This window comes from Diceros bicornis, chromosome 15 (genome assembly GCF_020826845.1).
Source record: "Diceros bicornis minor isolate mBicDic1 chromosome 15, mDicBic1.mat.cur, whole genome shotgun sequence".
In the NCBI taxonomy this organism is placed as follows: Eukaryota; Metazoa; Chordata; class Mammalia; order Perissodactyla; family Rhinocerotidae; genus Diceros; species Diceros bicornis.
Window position 1 is genome coordinate 46,622,950 of NC_080754.1, and position 24,955 is coordinate 46,647,904.

At 35.3% G+C, this 24,955-nt stretch overlaps 1 protein-coding gene across 10 annotated transcripts in view; it reads right to left on the reverse strand.

Moving 5' to 3' along the window:
- The window catches only part of NAALADL2 (N-acetylated alpha-linked acidic dipeptidase like 2), a 1,285,146-nt gene that overhangs the window by 35,272 nt on the left and 1,224,919 nt on the right, over window positions 1-24,955 (reverse strand). For all 10 annotated transcript variants that reach the window (XM_058556330.1, XM_058556331.1, XM_058556328.1 and 7 more), the window contains one exon: window positions 14,038-14,236. In XM_058556330.1, the coding sequence (XP_058412313.1) occupies window positions 14,038-14,236 (199 nt within the window). The remainder of the gene's footprint in view (window positions 1-14,037; window positions 14,237-24,955) is intronic.

The following is a 24,955-nucleotide window of genomic DNA, read 5'->3' on the forward strand; positions in this document are numbered from 1 at the left end:
ATCTAAAAAGTGGTTCAAACTTCGAAATTTAAAACGTAGGAGAATCTGCCCTAGAAGACTATGATGCTTACGATAGTGTTTTCTGAGTATCTAAAGAAACTGGTTTGGGAGAAGGCTTTCCTACTGGAAAGGTTTGTCATTTAAAGTGCCCATGTTTATTTTGGGAGCTAATGCTACTAAAATACTATATTTACTCTTTTCAAACTGCACATTTATTTCCATTTCCCCCCAATACTCTATTTTCTATGGGACATTGCAACCCCTCAATAGGCAAGCTTTTAGCAAATGTTTAAGGGAAGGGATCATATATTCAAAATTAAAAATTAAAGAAATACCTTACTGCAGTGACCCTGGGCTCAGAGAACTTATTTCACTGAAGTTTTAAATATTTGTCCCTTGGTTAAGAGAGATAAGGGCAGTAGTATTAGAATCCAGAACACTATCGGAGTCTGAAGTAAAAACAGCAAAATGGTATAAAAATTACTTTTACTTTGTAAAATTTGTATAGGAGTCTATAGTTTATAAATTATCTTCTCACATTTTATCGTCATTTTATCCAAATATTTTCTCTAAACTTATCCTCACATTAATAACCCTTTGAGATTTTCTATTTTAGAGATGAGAAACTAACTCTGAGAGTTGCTACTTAGCTTGCTCCAAGTCATGCAAGTGGTAAAAAACAAATTTTCCTGCTCAAACACCTTCCCATTTTTATAAATTCCAAATCCAGTGGTCTTCCTACAATGTCATTGTTACATAGTGTTCTTAATTCTAAAAGCTTTCTATTGTGGACAAGTGAACTGCTGATAGTAAAAAGCAATATTAAAAGTATATTATATGGCAAAAAGGAAAGGCAATTCAATGGAGCAAGGATAGTCTTTTCAACAAACGGTCCTGGAACAACTAGACATCCACATGTAAGAATAAGGAATTTAGACAGACATTTTACGTTCTAAATTTACAAAAATTAAATCACAATAGATCATCGACATAAATGTAAAACACAATACACTAAAACAGCTAGAAGACAACATTGGAGAAAGTCTAGGTGGTATTGGATTTGATGATGAATTTTTAGTTACAACACCAAAAGCACAATCCAAGAAAGAAAAATTAATAAGTTGAATTTCATTAAAATTAAAAACTTCTGCTCTCCAAAAGACAGCTAAGAGAATGAAAAGATAAACTATTTGCAATATACATATCTGCAATATATATTTTGCAATATACATATCTGATAAAGGACTGGCATCCAAAATATAAAAAGAACTCTTAAAACACAACAACAATAAAACAAATAATTCATTTTAAAAGATAGGCAAAAGATCTGAACTGACACCTCACCAAAGATATACAGATGGAAAATAAGCATATAAAAAGATGCTCAACATCATATGTCATTATAGAATTGCAAATTAAAACAATGAGATACAAATACACATCCATTAGAATGGCTAAAATCCAGAACACTGACAACAACAAATGCTGGCCAGGATGTGGAGCGACCGAAAGTCTCATTCATCGTTAGTGGGAACGGAAAATGGTACAGCCACTTTGGAGGACAGTTTGGCAGTTTCTTACAAAGCTACACATAGGCTTATCATATGATCCAGCAATCATGCTCTTTGGTATTCACGCAAACGAGTTGAAAATGTACATCTGCACAAAAACCCACACTATGAATGTATATAGCAGCTTAATTCATAATTGCCAAAATTTGAAAGCAATGAAAATGCCCTTCAATAGATGAATGGATAAACAAACTGTGGTACATTCATACAATGAAATATCATTCAGCGATAAAAAGAAATTAATATGGAGGAAACAAATTTATATTGCTAAGTAAAGAAGACAATCTGAAAAGGTTACATATATATGATTCAAACCATACAATGTTCTGGAAAAGGCAAAACTATGGAGACAGTAAAAAGATCAGTGATTTCCAGAGGCTCACGGAGGAGAAAGAAAAAGATGAACAGGTGAAGCATAGATTTTTAGGGCAGTGAAACTATTCTATATGATACTGTAATGTGGATACATGTCATTACACATTTGTCAAAATCCATAGAATGTAAAAAACAAAGAGTAAACCCTAACATAAACTATGAACTTTAGTTAATAATAATGTACCAATATTGGCTCATCAATTGTAACAAATGTACCATACTATTATAAGATGTTAATAATAGCGGGAACTGTGTCTTGAAGGGTGGGAGGAACTGTGTGTGTGAAGGGTTATATGGAACTCTGTACTTTCTGCACAATTTTTCTCTAAACCTAAAACTTCTCTAAAACAGTTTATTATATTTTTCTTTTAGGAAAATATGTTGTAGTGGAGAATGTATAGGTTCACTGGGTCAGACTGCTTACTCTGCTTTTGCAGAGTAATAACAATAGGGAATTAAAAAGAATCCAACAACAAAACATAGATGCCACAAGATCTCACCTCCAGAGGCGCCAGTCCCTAGGAGCAGCAGAGCAGTACGTAGTGGAATCATAGTAAAGGAAGGAGAGAGAGAGAAGGTTCAGAAATCTTAAAAAAATAATAACCCCTCCCTACTCAGGGGCAATGAGTCTGATTTCCATTGCTGGATTTTGATAGTAGTAAGATTTTTGTAGTTTTCAACATGGCTTCACTACAAGGTCCCTGATCATGTATATTGTTTCACCTGCTCCCCACTGCCCACCAAGCTCAGTACCTCTGGAGCACTTTGCAGCTTTTCTCTACGCCATCTCAGCCTATCATTGTGCTATTTCTTGCTCCCCTCACTCAGGATTAGATTTCCCCTTGACTGTAGAGGCTGTGAGGCTTAATATAGTGAGTGTGCATTGAATTGGATTCTTAGAGCTGGAAGGGACTTTAGAAATTATCTTGATCAACAGATTATCGTATAATTATATGGAGACCCAGAGATGCTGAGTGCCTTAACTAACTGGGTGGAGAAATGGACAGAGAGGAGGCTCTTTCCACTACTCAACCCTGCTTCATCTGCTTAGCCCCAGAGCAATCCTAAATACAACCTGAAATAAGATGCCCCTAGCCACTCAATCGCTAACTACACCGATTCTTCCTTAACATCATCTCCCAAATTGGCCCTTTGCTCTTTATTCCTGACACCAATATGCCACATCACGCTCTCAGCACTCCATGCCTTTCTTACACCCATAGTTTCCACCCTTCCCAACTCCAGTGCACCCTGTCTGGAGCACGGATCAATCTTCCTAACAACTCAGATTTCTTCATGATTTCTTTTGTGTAAAAAATAAACGTTGAACATCTCAACAGAGCATTTAAGGGACTTTGCAGTTAGATTTCTTCCTACCTCTCCATAATCATGAAACTAATAACCATTCAAACTATTCCACTTCTTGTTCTCCACTCTCAGCACAACACACACAACCTCTCCTTTGTGTCTTTCTTCACACTATCCCCTCCTGGCAATGCTCCCCATCATAGGTCAGCTTGGGCTGCTATAACAGAATACTATACTGAGTAGCTTATAAACAAGACAAATTTATTTCTCACTGTTCTAGAGGCTGGGAAGTCCAAGATCAATTCCAGCAGATTCAGTGTCTGGTGAGGGTCTGCTTCCTGCTCCATAGATATCCTCATGTGGCAGAAAGGGTGAGGGAACTCTCTGGGGCTAATTTTTATAAGAGTACTAATTCCAATGATGGGGGCTCTGCCCTCACGACCTAATCATCTCCCAAATGCCCTACCTCCAAATATCACACTGGGGATTAGGTCTCAACATATGAATTTGGGGAGAAAGCAAACATTCAGTCTATAGCACTCCCTAATTTATTAGGCATCCTACCATTCCGTCAAGTCCAGATAAATTTCTTCCTTTCCCTATAAAGTCTTTCTTGACTGCCACAAGATAATAATTTCTCTCTTCACTGAAACCCAATAGCACTTCTTGTGTGTAGCATTCATTGGGTACTTTGCATAAGTATTCTGCAAATTTATTTGAATTATGATTTATATATTTTACCTCTTGAATTAGATTAAACTCCTTGAAGGTAGGGATCTTATATTGCTAGTTTCCAACAGTATGCTTGCACAGAACAATGTTCAGTGAGGGTTTATTTATGAGAATGACAATCAGTTTAATTTTTTCTTTTATTTTATTGAAATATAATTGACATACAATATTATGTTGGTTTCAGGTGTACAACTTCATGATTCAACATTTGTACACATTGTGAAATAATCACCACAATAACTCTAGTTACCCTTTGTCACCATACAAAGTTAATACCATATTATTGACTATAGTCCCCACGCTGTACATTACATCCCCATGGCTTATTTACTTTATAACTGGAAATTTGTACCTCTTGATCCCCTTCACTCATTTCGCCCACTCTCCTACCCCTCTCCCCTCTGGCAACCACCAGTCTGCTCTCTGTATCTAAGAGTCTGGTTTTGTTTTGTCTTATTTTTTTGTTTTGTTTTTTAGATTCTATATAGAAGTGAAATCATACAGCATTTGTCTTTCTCCATGTGGCTTATTTTACTTAGCATAATACACTCAAGGGTCATCCATGTTCTTGCAAATGGCAAGATTTCATTCTTTTTTATGGCTGAGTAGTATTCCATTGTGTGTGTGTATATATATATATATGTATATATATACACATATATATACATATATATATATATATATACACACAACATCTTTATCCATTCATCTATCAATGGATGGACATTTAGATTGTTTCTATATCTTGGTTATTGTAAAGAATGCTGCAGTGAACATAGGGGTGCATACATCTTTTTGAATTACTGTTTTTCTTTTCTTCAGATAAATACCCAGAAGTGGAACTGCTGGATCATATGGTACTTCTATTTTTAATTTTTTGAGGAACCTCCATACTGTTTTCCATTGATTGCACCAATTTACATTCTCACCAACAGTGCATGAGGGATCCCTTTTCTCCACATCCGCACTAACACTCATTTTTTCTCTTTTTGATAACAGGCATTCTGACAGAGTGAGGTGATAGCTCATTGTGATTTTGATTTGCATTTCCCTGACTATTAGTGGTATTGAGTATCTTTTCATGTGCCTGTTGGCCATCTGTATATCTTCTTTGGAAAAATGACTATTTAGATCCTCTGCCCATTGTTTGTTTTTTCGTTGTTGAGTTGTAAAAGTTTTTTATATATTTCAGATATTAACTCCTTGTCAGATATATGATGTGCAAATATCCTCTCCCATTAGTAGGTTGCCTATTCATTTTGTTGATGGTTTCCTTTGCCGGGCAGGAGCTTTTTAGTTTGATATAGTCCCATTTGTTTATTTTTGCTTTTGTTTCCTTTGCCTTTGGAGTCAGATCCAAAAAAACATCTCTAAGATCAATGTCAAGGAGATTACTGCTTATGTTTTCTTCTAGGAATTTTATAGTTTCAGGTCTTACATCCAAGCCTTTAATCCATTTTGAGTTAATATTTGTGTATCACGTAAGATAGTGATTCAGTTTTATTCTTTTGCATGTGGCTGTCCAGTTTTCCCAACACCATTTATTGAAGAGAATGTGCTTTCCTCATTGTGTATTCTTGCCTCCTTTGTTGTAAATTAATCGACCATATATGTGTGGGTTTCTTTCTGGGCTCTCTATTCTGTTCCAATGATCTACGTATCTATTTTTATGCCAATACCAAACCATTTTGATCACTATAGCTTTGTAATGTGGTTTGGAATCAGAGAATATGACGCCTCCAGCTTTGTTGTTCTTTCTCAAGATTGCTTTGACTATTCAGGATTTTTTGTGGTTCCATGCAAATTTTAGATTGTTCTATTTCTGTGAAAATGCCATTGGAATTTTGACACAGAATGCATACAATCTGTAGATTGGTTTGGGTAATTTTTAACAATATTAATTCTTCCAATCTATAAGCATGGAATATGCTTCCATTTATTTGTGTCTTCTATTTTTTTCATCAATGTCATATAATTTTTAGTGTACAGGTCTTTCACCTCCTTGGTTAAATTTATTTCTAGGTATTTTATTCTTTTTGATGCAGTTGTGAAGGGGATTGTTTTCTTAATTTCTCTTTCTGCTTGTTCACTGATGGCGTATAAAAACTCAACAGATTTTTATATATTGATTTTTTACCCTGCAACTTTACTGAATTAATTTATTTGTTATAACATATTTTTGGTGAAGTCTGTAGGGTTTTCTACATATAAAGTCATGTTATCCACAAATAGTGTCAGTTTTACTTCTTTCCAATTTGGATGCATTTTATTTCCTTTTCCTGCTTAATTGCTCTGGCTAAGCCTTCCAATACTCTGTTGAATAGAAATGGTGAGAGTGGGCATCCTTGTCTTGTTCCTGATCTTAAAGAAAAAGCTTTTAGCTTTTTGCTGTTGAGTATGATGTTAACTGTGGGCTTGTCATTTATGGACTTTATTATGTTGAAGTATGTTCTGCTATATCCACTTTGTTGAGAGTTTTATCATAAATGAATGTTGAATTTTGTCAAATGCCTTTCCTGCTTCTATTGAGATGATCATATGATTTTTATCCTTCATTTTGTTAACGTGGTGTATCACGTTAACTGATTTACAGCTGTTGAACAATCCTTGCATCCCTGGAATAAATTCCACTTGATCCATAGTATTTGATCCTCTTAATGTATTGTCGAATTTGGTTTGCTAATATTTCGTTGAGGATTTTTGCATCTATGTTCATCAGGGATATTGGCTTGTAATTTTCTTTTGTGTGTGTGTGGTGTCCTTGTCTGGTTTTCAATCAGGGTAATGCTGGCCTTGTAAAGTGAGCTTTGGAGCATTCCTTCTTCTTCAATTTTATGAAGAGTTTGAGAAGGATAGGTATTAAATTTCCTCTGAATTTTTGGTAAAATTCACCAATGGAGCCATCTGGCGCTGGACTTTTTTTGTTGGGAGTTTTTTGATTACCAATTCAATCTGCTTACTAGTAATTGGCCTATTCAGATTTTTTTTTCTTCCTGATTCAGTATTGGAAGATTATATATTTCTAGGAATTTATCCATTTCTTCTAGATTGTCCAATTGTTGGTATATAATTGTTCATGATAGTCTCTTATAATCTGTTGTATTTCTTTGGTAGCAGTTATAACTTTTCTTTCTTTTCTGATTTTATTTGTTTGAGCCCTCTCCCTCTCTCTAGTTTTTTTAGTTAGTCTAGCTAAAGGTTTGTCAGTTTGGCTTATCTTTTCAAAGAACTAACTCTTAGTTTCATTAATCTTTTTTATTATCTTTTAGCTTTCTAGTTCATTTATTTCCACTCTGATCTTTATTATTTCCTTCCTTCTACTAATTTTGGGCTTCATTTGATCCTCTTTTTCTAGTTCTGTTATGTATAAAGTTAGATTGTTTATTTGAGATGTTTCTTATTTTTTGAGATAGGCCTGTATCCTATAAATTTCCCTCTTAGAACTGTTTTTCTTGCATCCCATAGATTTTCCATTTTTATTTGTCTCAAGGTATTTTTGATTTCTGTTGTGATTTCTTTGTTTACCCATTAGTTTTTCAGTAGCATTTTGTTTAATCCCCACGTATTTGTGTTTTTTCCAGTTTTCTTCTTGTAATTGATTTCTAGTTTCATATCATTGTGGTCAGAAAAGATGCTTGATATGATATCAATCTTCTTAAATTTACTGAGACTTGCTTTGTGGCCTAACATATGATCTATCCTGGAGAACGTTCCATGTGCACTTGAGAAGAATGTGTATTCTGCTGCTTTTGGATGGAATGTTCTATATACGTCTATTAAGTCCATGTGGTTTAATGTGTTGTTTAAGGCCAATGTTTCTTTATTGATTTTCTGTCTAGATGATCTATCCATGATGTAAGTGTTGTTTTAAAGTCCCCTATTATTATTGTATTGCTGTCAGTTTTCTCCCTTTAGGTCTGCTAATATTTGCTTTATATATTTAGGTACTCCTATGTTGGGTGCATAAATATTTACAAATGTTATATCTTCTTGCTGGATTGACCATTTTATCATTATGTAATGCCCATCTTTATTTTTTATTACAGTCTTGTTTTAAAGTCTATTTTGTCTGATATAACTACCACAGCTTTCTTTTGGCTTCCAGTGGAATAAAACATCTTTTTCCATCCCTTCACTTTCAATCTGTGTGCGTCCTTACATCTGAAGTGAGTCTCTTGTAGGCAGCATACAGATAGGTTTTATTTTTTATCCATTCATCTACTCTATGTCTTTTGATTAGAGAATTTAGTCCATTTACATCTAAAGTAATTATTTATAGGTATGTACTTATTGCCATTTTGTTAATTGTTTTCTGGCTGTTTTATAGTTCCTGTCTGTTCTTTCCTTCATCTCTTGCTTTCTTCCCTTGTGGTTTGATGACTTTCTATATGCTTGAGTTCCTTTCTCATTATCTTTTGTGTATCTACTCTAGGTTTTTGATTTGTGGTTATCATGGGGCTCACATATAACAGCCTATATATATATATATAACAGTCTATTTTAAGTTGATAGCAAGTTAAGTTTGAGAGTTTTTTAAAACTCTGCATTTTTACTCTCTCCACCTCACGTTTTGTGTTTTTGATGTCAACTTTTATATCTTTTTATGTTGTGTATCCCATAATTAACTATTGTAGTTATAGTTGTTTTACTATTTTTGTCTTTTTAACCTTCAAACTTGCTTTATAAGTGATTAATCCACTACCTTTATTATATATTTACCTTCACTAGTGAGATTTTTACTTTCATATATTTTCTTGTTACTCATTAGTGCCCTTTCTTTTCAGGTTAAAGAAGTCCCTTTAACATTTCTTGTAAGGCTGGTTTAGTGATGATGAACTCCTTTAGATTTTGTTTGTCTGGAAAGCTCTTTATCTCTCTCTCAATTCTGAACGATAACCTTGCTGGGTAAGGTATTTTTGGTTGGAAGTTTTTTCATTCAGAGCTTTGAATATATCATGCTATTCCTTTCTGGCCTACAAAGTTTCTGCTGAGAAATCTGCTAATTGTCTTATGGAGGCTCCCTTGTATGCAACAAGTTGTTTTTCTCTTGCTATTTTTAATATTCTCTCTTTATCTTTAACTTTGACAGTTTAATTATAATGTGTCTTGGTGTGGATCTCTTTGGGTTTATCTTGTTTAGAACTCTCTGGAATTCCTGAATCTAGATGTCTTTCCCCTTCCTCAGGTTAGGGAAGTTTTTGGCCATTATTTCTTCAAATAAGTCTTCTGCCCCTTTCTCTCTCTCTTCTCCTTCTAGGACCCCTATAATGTGAATGTTATTCTGCTTGATATTGTCCCATAGGTCCCTTAAGCTATCTTCACTTTTTTAAATTCTTTTTGCTATTCTATTTGAGTAAGTTCCACTGCCCTGTCTTTCAGATCACTGATTCTTCTGCTTCATCTAGTCTGCTGTTGAACCCCCTAATGTATTTTTCAGTTCAGTTACTATATTATTCAGCCCTGTGACTTCTCTTTGGAACTTTCTTATATATTCTATCTTTTTGTTGCTTCTTTATCTTGTGCTTTTACTTGGAACATATTCCTCTGTCTCCTCATTTTGCTTGACTCTGTGTTTATTTGTATGTGCTAGGCAAAACAGCTATCTCTTCTGGTCTGGAAAGAGTGGTCTTTTTTAGGAGATGAACTTTACCATTTGACCTTGCCCTAGCTCTTAGTTGTCTCTCAAACTTCTGTGATTGTTTAAGCAGCCTAATTTTTTCTAGATAGATCCCAGTTGCTGAGAGTCAAGACCTGTAATTGTTCCAGAGAGACGAATCTCAGTTAGCACCTAGTTTTAGGCTGGATGGAAGCTAGACTCTCAGGCAGCAGCTTTCAAGGTATGCAAATAGACATTGTCCTGTGGGATCACAATTGTAGACCCTGCTGGCCTCCAGACCAGGCAACCTGGACGTGTCCCTTTAGTGACTGTCACAAAACTCGTGGCTCCAGATGAGTATATGAGCTCCTTTTGGGGAGGTACCAGCAAGCTGTAGCAAGGTCAGTGAGCGTACAAAGGTGAAGACACCCAGCCTACGTTTCATTGCCTCTGGACGTGTGGTAAACCTGTGTCTCAGGCTGGAGCTCCAGGACAAGTAAATAGGCCTTTTCATAGGAAGATTGGGGTGTTTTTTAGTCTGCTGTTTGTGCAGTGCCTTGGGGGTGGTAGCCTGCCAAGAATTGCCTCTTCAATTGTTACAGACCCACGGGGCCTGGAAGTGCAATTCCCCCTAGCCACCAGAATCAGGTGCTCAAGGGTCATCCCCTTTGTGGGCTGTACATTCCCATCAGCTTTGGTGGGACCTTGGCTGGTAGTGGCCCGGGCTGCGGGGGCTCTCACCCTGCTTGCTCTGTCCAGACTGCTGCGGCAGTGCAGGACAGTGGTGACAGGGTGTACCCACTGGTTCTAGTAGGTCAGAGGAAGAGTGCAAAAATGATGCCTGTCACCACTGGTACTAACAAGGTAGGGGTACAGAGCAAAAATGGCACCTACCAGGACTCTGTCCCCAGAGAGAGGCTTCTGCCCCTCTAGCAGATGCTTTAAGATTAGCAAGTGAATCTCCATCACTTGTAGGTACTTTTCAAACTGTTTCTTTTGTGCTAGGTCCTGGGCAACTGAGTATGCACACAAGTCCTTTAAGAGTGGAATCTCTACTCCCTACAGCCCTGTGGTTCTCCTGGCTGTAAGCCCCATTGGTTTCCAAAGCCAGATGATTTGAGGGCTCACATCTCTGGTGTAGGTCTCACAATTGAGGTGCCTGATGTGGGGCACAAACCCCTTGCTCCCCAGGAAGAAGCACCGTATTTATGAGATCCCTCATGATTGTGAGTTGTCACACCCGGGCGGTGCGGCTTTTGGCAAGATCGTGTCTCTGCTTCTCCTACCTGTTTTGATGTGGCCCTTTTATCCTTGGTTATAGAGGAACTCTTCAGCTAGTTTTCAGGTCTTTTTCAGAAGGAATTGTTTCACATGCAGCTGTAGATTTATTGTGTTCACAGGAGGAGGTGAGTTCAGGATCTTTCTACACTATCATCTTGAATCCTCCTCAACAGTCAGATTTAGACAAAACATTATAGGATTCAAAATCTTGGAATCTTCTGATGCCAAATTATGGGGAAAATTCTTTCACATATTCCAAAAATAATGTATTTCACTGCTTAGTGACTCTTGTTGAGGCAGTATCTTTTGGGAAATGAGCCAAATTTCAAATGCAATATTTAGCTTTATATAGTAAACTTCTGTCAACAACTTTCTTAAAATGCAAATCACTTTTGACTTCCCCCTTGCATATTTGATGAGAATTGTCATAACACCATTGGGTTGAAGAGTGAGATTCTTATATGGAAAACATCTCTAAAGGTTTAACATTAAAAAAAAAAAAACAGAAGAACCCTGTTCACCAAATGTTCTTTTGTACAATGTAATCAACAATTTTATCTTTTCTCCATATAGTTGTCATTATAAAGAATCAATTTTTTCATTGTCTGAAACCGCATATCATCTTGTCACACCATCTTTTTACTTTGAACATTTCCTCCCTCATAAAGGATGAGTTTACATGGATTGAGAATAGAAATTCTATTGTAATTTTGAAATTTTGCATCAAGAATATTTAGAAATGTGAATTCTCTACCAAGAAAAAACATGAAGTAGGATGATTTATTATACATTTCATAAATGAAGTAAAAAGTCATGATAATCTTGGGATAAAGTTCAGTCAGATAAATCAAAATGAAGTATTTAATCTGTTTGCACTGTTGGCCTATATATGAATTAAGAGCCCCAAGGAGAAGAATGGCAAAAATACATTCCTCAATAACTACAGTAATAGATTAAAATAACGCCAAAATATTGAACCATAAGCTTTCAATCCTAAAGTTTGTTTTATGAGTTAAAACATTATCATAATCAACATTTTGAGGCTTGCACACTAGAATACAAGGTATGTTGTAATTATATTACTAATAGGGGAAAAAATCACTTGCTTAATCATTGTTAACTCAAGGCAAGACATACATTTACTTTTATACTCAAAATTCATATGAAATAAGTTGAGTCCATAAATATTATTGAAGAGGTAATAGAAAGTTTACTAGATAGATAAGTCAGACCATAGAGGGGTCTTCTATATCTGGTGCAAGTGCTAAGAAAGGCAAATGAGAAAAGAGTTCACTATATTATAATGTGAAAAACCATATTCTTAATGTATGATTGCTATTAATTTCTTAACTTTTCATAAATTAAAAGTGAAAGAAATATTTATTTTCTAAAAATATAATTTATCTATTCTGATTAAGACTTGTTAATAATGCTGAATTTAATAATGTGGTGTTATTTTTCTCTTTAGCAATTATTATATCTACCATACACTATATTTTACATAATTATCTTGTTGATTCTGTTTCCCCACCCCCACCACTATGGAAACTCATCAGGGCAGATGTGCTTAACTTGAGGTGACTGCTATATCTCTGGTGCTTACAAGAGTCCACAGAACATACAAAGCGCCTTAAAAATATCTGTCAAAATAAATGGACGTTTTCCAAAGTCTTATGATACAGAATCATAATGTTAGAAGAAATGACATAAAATAAAGATTTTAAATAGGAATTTGAGTTTAAAATCATGAAGGAAAATCATCAAATATCAGAAGTGGAAGAGGTTTCTTATTTTAAAAGGGTCTCAATTCCATAATCTCATTTTATAGATGTAGAAATTAAGGTGCAGAAAGATCAAGTAACTTGTCAGGTCATAGAATTTTCATACTAAAAGTCACCTTAAACCTCATGTAGTCCAAATATTGAAGTGCTTAGGGCTACTCAGCCTGTTTTAATACCCGCAGTGATCGTGAGTTCACCACCCTATAAAAGCATCACATTTAGTCTTTTAAGAACATGGCTTGTTAGAAACTTCTTTCTCATATGCAATTAAGAATTGTATTCCTATATATGTATGTATATATACATATAGGAATTTTTATATATAAACATTGATATAGTAGTGTAAAAGCCTAAATTTGAAGACCTTTATGCATGAGAGTTCTGGGCCAAGTAGTCTTCCAGCTTCACTCTTCCTCCAACACTTCTTTGTCTCCTGCCTTTTTCTCATGATAAACCCTGGACTAGACATATATATATATGTCTATATATACACCCACACACATATATACAAAATATACATTCTAACATACATGTATATACACACAGAGAACATACACATGTATATATATATTAAATTGTGATACACATACACATACTATATATGCATCTATTACACAGAAAGATGTGTGTATTTATATTTTGTGTCCTGTAGAAGAATCAGTTAAATAAAAACATTTAAAATATGTTATAATCTTTTAAACTCCATTTCCCCTCTTTGTTTAATTTCTACTATATCAGGAACCTCAAAAACAAAACCATGTTGTTCTCATCTCATCCTCTAAGAGCCTAAATTGAATCCCTCTTCCATATGAAAATTGTTTTATTAAAATATTTGTTAAAATTGTTAAAATTTTTTTAGAAATCACTCTATTGTGACCCTCCAAGAAAATATCTCTGATCCCCTGGTTATTTCAAGATCCATCTAAATCCCACTCTCCCCTGAATATTAAACTTATTTAACTCCATCTTAAAATGTAGTTTCTAGAATTATACACAATGTTTGAGATGTGGTCTTACTAGGACAGAAGAGCATGGGCTTATCACTTGATCCATTCAAGAAAATGTATTTCTTCTTATAATTCCTATAAAACCTAGAATTCCATTCAGTTTTTTAGTAGCCATATCAGGTTCAACTCATATTGACCTTAAGGTCAAAAAAAAAAAATTCTTAGTCATTTTCTATATGATACTGCTAAATCAAATTTCCTTATTCTATATTTATGCAGTTGAACTTTTCTCTAGGGGAGGGAAACTGTCCTCAAATTCTGGATATAATAGCTGCTTTACATTTTTAAAAATAGTGTTATGTTCACAGAAAGTACATATTCTGAAAGTAAACACTAAAATTTAATGGAAGGGCATAAAAATATAAACTGTGAGACAGATATCCTACCTATAAAAACCCGGTGGCAGCCGCTGCACCAGGAAGCTTTTCTCCATGTCTTGGAGAATGTCATTCAGCATTCGGACACGGATGGGAGCTCTCTCCTTGGGGTCATTAGCAGGACGCATCTCATCTGACTGAAAGAGTTCCGCACTCTCCCGCAGGCGTGAGGCCAGGGCCAGCAGCTGATGAGTGTTGGGTTGATCACCTGGTGAAAAGGAATGAGCCCATCTCAGAAGAGATATTCTCCAAGGAGCAAAATAAACATTTCACAATCATGATGTCAAAAAGAATGTTCAACATCAATTAAACTTTTATAATGTATTCATTCTGCCAAAATATTCTGTCTAAACATATTACATTCTACTAAGAGTATTAAATTTACTACTACTATTATTATACTACTACTAACAATTACTACTACTACTACTAATACCGGTAAATAGGTACTGATTGTTGAGAGTCTGTTATGTTCCAGGCACTGTGTTGAGCACTTTATATAATTATCTCATTTAATATTCACCAATGTAGGTACTGTCATGTCCATTTCATGGAAGCTGAGAATTAATTAAGGTAAGCAAATTGCCGTAGGTCATCAAGCAAGTAAATGACAGGCCAGAATTAGAAGGCTGATCTTTCTGACTCAAGAACTCATGCTCATCATGGAATAACCTGTAATTCTGGAAAAACACTGTGAAAGGAGTTATCATCTTCCCTTCTGAGAACATGAGATATGTTAGTATATGTGGTTATGAGTCTATTGGGCTCTTTTTTCTTTACCAGAAATTTCCTGTAATTTGCAGTTGAAATACATCTTTGACTTGAAAATACACTGAAAACCATCCTATGTCGTATTTGTATTGTTTTGTTTTGCTTTTGAGATGATTTTTGTTGGTCGTTGTTTCTTTACTTGTTTGCAAAACTTACTGGAAGTCATTGTGATATGAATGGTGGTAGCAAAAGGACCACAGGACATTCCTTTGACTAAGAGAAAGGCAGCATTAGTATAGTGATCATGGCCACCAGATCCTGGAGCCAGACCATGTGAGTTCAAATCCCTGCTCTACCACTTAGTAGCTGTGTGATGTTGGGCACGTGACTGAGCCTCAGTGTCCTCATCTGTGAAATGAACATAATAATAGCACCTGCTTCACAGATTTGTTATGAAAATTAAATGATTCAGGCTTGTATAGTATTTCCCTACCGGTAGGCAGTGCCCAGCTGATGTGATTTAACATCTTGTTTAAAAAGCATTCTTTTATCGTACCATGAGAGAGGCATTTCCTCATCACCTTCTTCCAGATATCCCCACCATTAGTGTCAGTCTTTGGGTGAGGCAACAGTTGTTGGTGTAATTCTCAGGAGACTAGGTACAACTGACTCCGATAAGGTCAGCACATCACTACGAGGAATTACTTCAAGTCAAGGTAATGAAATGAACATGGATCTGGTAAATCTAAGCTGGCAATCCTGAGAGCATGGCATTGAGATAAGCAGATGGAGGGATGAAAACAGGCCTTATGGGGCCTTCACTTAGGGAAGTCTTGGGCAAAAACAAAAGATCACAAAGGGACTCTTTCTCCAAGTCCAAGGGTTACAGCTCCCAAAACACGTGGTCTTTGTGAAAATGCAGATTCCCTGACTGCTGACTCTCTCTAGGGGTACAGCATAGCAATCTCCATTTTAACATGCCACTAGATCATTCCATACATTTTCAAGCTTAAAAAGCCACTGTAGAGAGTTGATGAACTAAGAAAAGGAAAATTGGGTTCAAATTATAGCTAATGTATTAAATACCTCTGTCATAGAATTACCAACCTCTAATATAATGATCTTTATTGTCTCTCACCTTCATTTGATGGGGACTATTTTACATGTAAATTTCTTTGGAGCCCAGCATAGTTCTGACACTCAGTAATTGTTTACTGAATAAATAAAGTAGATTCAATAAAGTATTTTTAGAAAAAAATCCAATAACAAAAGAAAACTATGTAGAGATAGGTGGTTTTTATGAAGGCTACAAAGAGATAACCCTCTTTGTAGCTCTCTAGTCACTGAAATTAACAATATGAATAAAATCAATTGTAGGAATTCACAGGTTTTGGCATTTTGATGTTTTCAAAGTGTGTTTCACATTCTTTAATTATCTTATTTGATTTCACAACAAAACTTGAGGTTGTGAGAGGAGGTATTTTTGTTTATTGACAAAATCTAATCCCCTAAATAACAATAATAATGCTATTTTACGAAGATATGGCTTATATTAAATTATGATGGTTCACCAAAGTTAATATATGGAGAATTTATAGGGAATATCTTTGTACAAGGAAAGAGTAAGATGGATAAGGCACATTTAGTTTATACCAGTATTGAAAGACTGAACAACAGAAAAAACAAGTTTGACATCCTTGAGAGTCTTCCATTTAAGAATGAAAAATCTGCTCTGATCTAACATACACTACAGAATTGAAGACATTACTCCTGAATCAAGTGAGACAAATTGTACCATTCTACCTTATTTAGCTTTAAATGAATTTGTCTATCTTTCATGGTGGTGCAGATGTAGAGAACTGATAGGTTTAAGAACTGGCTGGTTCCAGAAAGGATCCTGATAGTGGAAACCTGCCACCCACAGCATACCTTATGCATTACTTCAAGAGTATGAGGTTACAAATTGAAAAGTAGCTTTAATTTCAATGTTCACACAATCATTTTGATATATAACTGATGTTCCAAAGATTCCTACTAGCCATTTCTATGCCAATTAGAGCTTGTTTCCCCTTTAAATGAGACTCAGAAAGTAATATCACCTTCTCTATGTAAGTTTTTATGACCTCAAATGATTGTTCCTTCCTGATCTTTAGCATCCCTACTAGAATGTTAGCTCTGTGAGGGAAGGGATTCTTGTCTGTTTTGTTGACCACCATTTCCCCAGCACCTAAAACTGTGTCTGGCATATCATTTAATGAATGAATGTTTGAATTATGTATTGATCAATTATGATCAATCTTATTATTGATCAATTATGAGTTTGATCATAGCATCTGTAGTATTTTTATCCTTATCTGCCTTGCCTCTCTCCTTTCCTCAACTGAAAAGAACTCCACAAGATCAGCAAATACATTTTATCTCTCTTTGTATCTCTAGATCCTAGCCAATACCTGACACATAGTAGTCATTTATTAACAGTTTTGTTGAGTGAATGTTGAATTATAAGGTAATGTCTTATTTGAGATATATTATTATATTAAATAATGCCTACAAAATCACTCAGCAAGATGTTTGGCTCATGAGGGGCATCAACAAATGTTATTTACTTTCTTGCTAAAAATCAATAATAGTTGCAAAGGAAAAGAAAAAAAAAGAAGATAAGAGGCTGTTTTAGGGTAATAATAAGTTTAATTACACTAAATTGAATTCAAATATGGCCTACCTACCAATAACTCATAAAAACTGAGAACATATAAAACTTCATTTGGGGAACAGTGAATGTTAGAGAAGAGAGGACTAACTGAGGCTCTTAACAGTTCAGGTTTAATAAGTAATAAGTCCATTGGACCTAAGAAAATGAACTTGGAGCTAGAATTTTCTCTCACAGAGAGTTAATACAATTATCTTGAAGCTAGATGTAGATGGAGTCTAAAGACCAAGGACTTGGTATCAAAACCCAGATAAAAGCCTCGTCTACTTATTACTATCAATGTGGTCTTGAATAGATTACTTAATACTACTGTCCTTCAGCTTCCTTGGGGAAAATGGGAAAGATGATTATTTCAATTTCTAAGCCTATAAATCACTATATAAATGCAAGTTACTATTATCAGAGTACACAAGTTAAACACAAATTACTACCAACTAATTTTTTAAAGGCCTGAAGAAAATACTGTAACAACTTTAGTAATGATTTTATTCTCAGAAATGTTGCTTCTTATCACTTCCTCCAATTCATGACCCCCTCCCCACAACTGTATCCCATTCCTCCCCATACACACATTAATAAAGATTCCAAATTTTATTTTGTGGTGTCTAAGAATCTGGAGCCATTTTTTCTTTCCATGGGCTGGCATCTCAAACCTCCAAAGAACAAGGAAAGAAATAGTATAAAGAGTAAAGGAACTAAACAGCCAACCTTTAAAAATGATCCTTTTACATCTTTGCTCCTGGTGAAAGCCTACCATTAATACATTTTTTTAAATGGCAGAATATGCTGATTTGTGATAAATATTAAAAACCAACCTTAATATAATACAAAATAATTGAGACTGCCTAGTGAAATTATCTTGATATTATTCAAGAGCCAATTGAAATGTATTTCTAAATTTCAAGTGGAAACAGTTTGCATTTTTTCCTCCATCTTGAAGAAAAATACAAATGTATTTTCAGTGAATATTTATTGAGTCCTATTTTGTGTGTTGTTCTGTAAGTATTGGGAGAGAAGCAAGGACATATAAGACTAAATCTCTAACCTTAATAAATTCCCAATCTAGTTAGAAATAATCCACAAACAGAGAATAAATAAGTATCAAATGAAATAAACGTCATGCAGATAACTGACGAGTTCATTATATGTAAGAATATTCTAAGTAGATCCCAGGGAAGAAGTAAAACTTGAAGCACAAATCATGGAATTGCCCAGAAGGTAGGGGCATCTCAAATGGAACTCTTGAAAGTCCTGGGACTTTACATCAAAGCAGTTGAGGTAGGGTGTTCCATCTGCAAACAATAATATTGATTAGTCTTCCTTTCTCTTCCCTCAGTCCTCAGCCTTCTAGAGGATGAATCTACCTCTTACTTAAACATTTCCCATTTTTCTAGCTTGTTATAGAAAGGACAGAGCTGGATATTATACGCAGTGTTAATATTAATTGAAGAGGAGGGAGGAATTCCTAGTCAGTGGGTATTGAGATGGGTATTGAGATCTAGGCAAACTAATTCAGGAGAGGCTCTGAAACATACTGAAGGAAACATATCTCTACTCCTGCCTTCCAGTCAGTCATCACCCTGCAGCATTCTTCCCTCAAGGCAGTTTGGGAGGCAGTGTGGTATAGTGGAAAGCGCAGGGGCTTTGGAATTTGATAGACCTATGTTCAAGCCCTAACCCTACCACTTAGATGTACACACCTAAGAAAGACACAAATCCCTCTGATGTTCAATTTCTTAATCTCTAAATTGCTCTTAAGTATACCCACCTCAGCTCCTGAGGCTAGTGTAAGGCTAAAAGTCACAATGAATGGTAGGCACTTAGCACAATACCTGGGGCTTTGTGGAGTGACCCCTAAAGTGCCAAGGTGCTTCCCAGAAAACTTGTTCCTCCTGAGGACCCTTGATACAGGATCCTAAAATACCTTCCAACAGTAGATCAGAAGCTCAAAGGTACTTCATACATGTCCTCTCCATAAGGCCTCTAAGACTACTGGGTAACACCAGAAACTACAGTGCTGACTGCACCCACTGAATCTCCACATGTTCTAACTTGCCAGGATCTGGGACCTGCACAAACTACCTCTTATCCTGAGGCTCTTTATATCTTGGTGACTTTCAGCTGGGCATAAACCCATGTGTACTAAGTCTGCTTTACAATCTCTTGGACAAATTTGTAACTGTCTTATTTCAAAGAGTTTCACAACACTACCTACTATTGTGGTCTCTCTTCAGAGTTTCATACTACAAAGAGTTTTAGATTTTAGTTGATTTCCATTTTCCTATCTTTTGGTTCTATCTTGTGGCTGTATTTTTAAAGACCCACTCAATTTCATCTTAAATTAAGAGTGAAATGTACTGGTCATACTCTAAAACTACATTCTTATATCAAACAAACATAGCCTTTTACTTTAGTAGTATTTCACAGGACCTATTCTTCTATGGATGAGCTTATCACAGTTTTAAAGGTGCTAACAATTGCACAATCAGCTTGGACTTCACTGGTCTATAGGGACAAGAAAAAGTATGATTTATGTTCCTCATAACACAGTGGTTAAAAGCAGAATAGAAGATTATTTGGGGGGAAAAAGTATGTTACTTAATGTCATCTTAAGAACATCTTGTGGCATCCACTAAAGAGAAGAAAAGAAATTGCCAATATGATTTCAGCCAGGGGAAACAACAGTCCTTTATTATCCTACATTTTCTATTCTACATGCTGCCTACTTTAGTATGAATCACAATGAATCACCTCAGCTGGTTATTTAAAGAAGTTAAACAAACAAAAATGCAGGTAGAGAAAGAAGCGTGGGAGCTGGTGCACTGTTGATACTCAAATAATCTAACATTGATTTTACAATGCATAGATAAAAGGATATTATTTGAAAATGCAATATGCCAGAAGACAGTGGATAATTATGTCTAAACTGAATACAATAGAAATGCTTTTTGCAAAGATGCCAAAGTGGTATTAGGCATGGCCACTAATTAGGTTAGCCACTTTTTAAAAACTAGGCAACACATTCTAAAGATTATCTTATATTCTAAATATTATCCAAATGATCCAGGAAGCCATGGCAGAAGAAAAGTTAGCAAGACTTTCAACATACTGCACAGAATGGGTTCTCCCAACGAGGTCTGTCTGTCTGGTGCAGAAATTGAACCAGAGCCTCTTTATATGGTCCAAAGATGCTGTATCATGTTTGCAACTACATGATCTAGTTATTGGCTGCTTCGGAAGAGTGAGCAAAATTTTTATTGAATGAATTAAATTCATGTGTGTTTTATTTTTTATTCCTTTCCTCCTGAGGCAGAAAGTTGGAGTTGTATCTTTAATAACACATGTGAGTTTAATTATGTTTTGGCTAAATCAAGAAACTGAAAAAGAAAAAAAAAGGCTTGAATAAAATTAATAAACATGAGGGCAAGGGTATTTTATGCTCTATTACAAGCCAAGTTAAAAGTATCTTAAAAAAACAACTTTAAAAGTGTTGCCAATGAGGCAACACTCATAGAAGAACAGATTGTAGTACTATCCCGCCATGTGCACAGGATTTTATCCTAAAAATACACTTAGGGAAAATAATTCACAATACAATAGACGATTACTATGATGGGAGAGTAGGGAAAATCAGAAGTCACTAACATTTCAATCAAGGTAGTGACACATATAAAATGGAGGTACTGAAAAGAAAGCTTTAAAGGAATTTGGATGAAGTACTCAGTGTAGGGAAGGAAATGATGATCTCAAAGGGAAACTGTATGAATAGTAACAAATTGTGAGACAGGAGATAAAAGAAAAGAAAGTATAATTCTGAGGAATACAAAAGGGACAACATGCTTGGGATAATAATTATGGGACACTATGCAATAAAAATATGAGTTCAAAGAGAAATGGGGGTAAAGAAAAAACTAGTTTGGTGAGACAGACACAGACAATATAGAGACAATCAGATTTCATTGCAGATCCAGCTGTCTCAAATCCTTTTTTGAACTAGGTGTGGAATATCAATAAATGTAATACAATCTTTAATATAGTTATGTAGTCAAAATCCATACAAAAATATAAGGGGGATTGATACTAAATTTTTAGGAATTTGTACCCAACAGATGGCCAACCTCTTATCAGATTTCTCTGTCAATTTGAGCAAGCAAGGTAAAATACTTCTCAGAGAATGCTTTCGAGTTTAAGTCTTGGTCGCACCAAAAGGTCAGTCCCAGAAATGCCACTTCAGGTCAAATCATCAGAAATCTAGCCTGTTTCAGAATGTCCATGGGAACAAAATCTTTTCTTGGAATTGTTTGGATTTTAGATGGATGGCTTTGGATTTCTTAGTGAGGGCACAGGGCCAGGTACCTAGTGTACCCGTCCTTTACTAGCTATAGGCCAGTCCAAAGTTGGGATTGGTGGTAATTAAAACCAAGACTGGAGACAGATGGACTGAGGACTAAAATCACGCAATTTATACAGAGCATACATAATTTTGCCAATTGGGAAATTCATCTTATATTACTCAGAAAGAAAAAAAGACATTAGATGGGTCTCAATCACTTGTGATTGTAGAAAAGAACCAAAGTGACATTTGAAAGTATGAAACTACAAATCTAACAGAACACAGAGGGCTTGCCTCACTGCCATCGTCACATTGAAATACTCTCTGTCCTTCTAAAATGAAGTGATTGACGCTAAGGAATTATCAGAGCTAATAAAAAAGAAAAAAAGTCATATCAAATCAGCACTGTCAGTTTTTCGAAGAACAGGAGGAAATGCTGCCAACAACCATTTTACATTTAGTGAGACAATCAAGAGGTGGCAACAAGCCACACAGTTTGAAATTATGTTTCCTGCTGAGTCTGGCTTGCACTAAATAAATGTGTACATAGCCAGATCAAATGAAAATGACTTTTACTTCATTTGGTCATTTGTAGTTTTTAGAATAATGGTAAATAATTAAAATCCAGAATTCTGACAAAGAAAAATAGCAGTATTAAACAAAATGCATCAGAATTATATAGTTGTTAATTATTTTGAAGTGTTATTTTACACATTAAAGAGTGGGTAAAGTGAGAAACAGTAAACTTAGTAAGGTTATTATGTTCTCACTCCTTAGTATTCTTCCAGGTTCAAGAATGTGGTGGTACTTTATTTATTCTTGACTCCCCCTTCTGCCCCCACAAACTAGTACTATTGCCTTGTATGTGAATTTTTTGACATAATTTTATTTGTCACAAGTACATCTGAAGTGTATCAGTTATCTTATCAGTCACTATTTACACTATATCTCCATGCACCACATATAAATATTCATTCTCTAACTATTATGTGTTTGCCATTGATCAAATATTAACAGCCAAGGTCACTCAGTCAAAATGAGCTTTCAAGAACCATCCAATAAATCAACTCAAACAAATTATTGACTGATAAATTATCCTTCTTTCTGGTGGTTGTGAGAACGGTAGAGAATGGTCTGCTGCTACCGTAAACTAGTGTAATAAATAAACAAGACGGCCGGTTGTCAAGGGGTAAAAATTACACCATTGAAAATGCAATTGGGTTTCAGAGACCTTCATACTTAAACTCTTTGCAGTAAGGAGAAACAGTATTTTATAGTTCAGACTTGAAGGTCACTTTTTTTTTAAATTGTAATTGAGAACTTAAGACTAATCACTGCTAACTGTCATAACCAAGTAAGAAAATATATCAATAATTAAATCTTGTATAAAGCAGTATAAATATATGTTTCATTTAACATGGTACAAGAGCTCTGTTTAGTTAATGAAATCATCTAGCATTGTAGCTAAAATTGAAACAAAAATATTTATTTACTTGTTGATAAGTGGTGTCCATTATTCACATATTAGCACATTAAAGTATTCTATTTTAGAGATAAGGTTATAACCAAAGTAGTCAAAATAGAACAGGTATACCAAATTGGCTACAATTTAGCAAATATTTGAATAATCTTTGATTATGATCAAATAATTTTGAGCAAATAATTTTGAATCATGATGACTAAAATACAAAAAGATATAGCTTAACATTGATAAATCATATCACTTTGATCAAATATTTATATCCAGGTCATGGTAAAAGACTTTTTTATGCCTATTTTTTTGTTACATTTTGTTTTAGCTTTGCTTTGTTTTCTTAGTATGAGTCCACCTCAAGTCTAGCCACATTTCTCTGACTGAAAGTGACAAGAGAGACTCAAGGAGTTTCATATCAAAAGAAACAAAATTCAGAAATAGCCATCAACCAAAGAAAAAGTTCTTCACCTATAGCAGAAGCAGTCAGATATAAGAGTAAGAAGCTGATATGCTCCTGGCTCATCCACCAGAGAAGCTTGTGTTTTAGGGAGAGGTTCATCTAGATTCAGTAGTGTCTGGCCTGCAGTGGAAATCTGCAGAGTGATTGCAGTTTTGCTTTCTCCCTGTACTGAAATGCTTTTAGATATAGCTATTAAAGAAAGGATTATTAAACTGGCCTATTCTCAGAATATTTTCTTTACTGTCTTGCTTTAACTGAAACCTGTCTCTCCCCTACTGACATTCTTCCACTGCAACCCTCTCAGGTGGTGTTTCTTTCTTCTCCCCTGCGCTTTGTTCCACTAGCCCTAGAAGAACAATATGAATTATCTCAAGGTCATTGCTCATTTTTGTAGATTTTAGGTCCTCGTTCAGTGACTTCCTCTTACAAGAATGACTCCTGTCTTATCCTTGGCAATTTTAATAGCTACATATTCTGACCTCTCTTCTTAGCCTCTTTTCCTCTAATGATCACCTGCTACACTTCCATGGTCATACCCTAGCCTGGACACTGTCATTACCAATATCTGCCCTCTTTGTATAATCACATTTTCAATAATCCCATTTGCTGGCCACCAGTGAATGAGTCTTTTTAGCTCACTTACTCTCAATCTTTGATCTTACCAAGAAATAAAGTCTATTGACCCTCTTTCCTTTGTGTTTACCCTCATTCCCTTCATATTCTCACTTTATGCCATACCCAGTTTAGATACTTTGGTCTATCACTATGAGCACCCCTTTGCAAACACTCTCAGTTTTCTTTGTCTTACCTAGTTCATTGCCCCTCTCCCAGCAACGCCCTAGCCCTTAAATCCAACTCTGCCTATTCTATGCCTGAATCCCCAGCTGAAGGCTGGAAAAATTCACAATTACATTTAATTATCTCATCTAAAACATTTATTTCTCCTGCGCTCTTAATGCTGCCCAAATACTTATCACATTTTCATAGTTCATTTACTCTCCCACCCTCCTAAACAACTATTTTATTGCTTTTTTAATCTAAAGAGACTTGCCAAGAGCTTCCACCACCACATTTACCCATCTTCCACATGCTCTGCTTTCCTTCACCTTTGTGAAGGATGGATGAACTATTGTCTTTAAGGTAAAGTCCTCTACTCTTACGATGCCCCTACTCAAGAAAATAAGTCCAGCAATTCTCCCTTCATTCTCTGATCAATCTTGACTCTCCATTAAATCATTC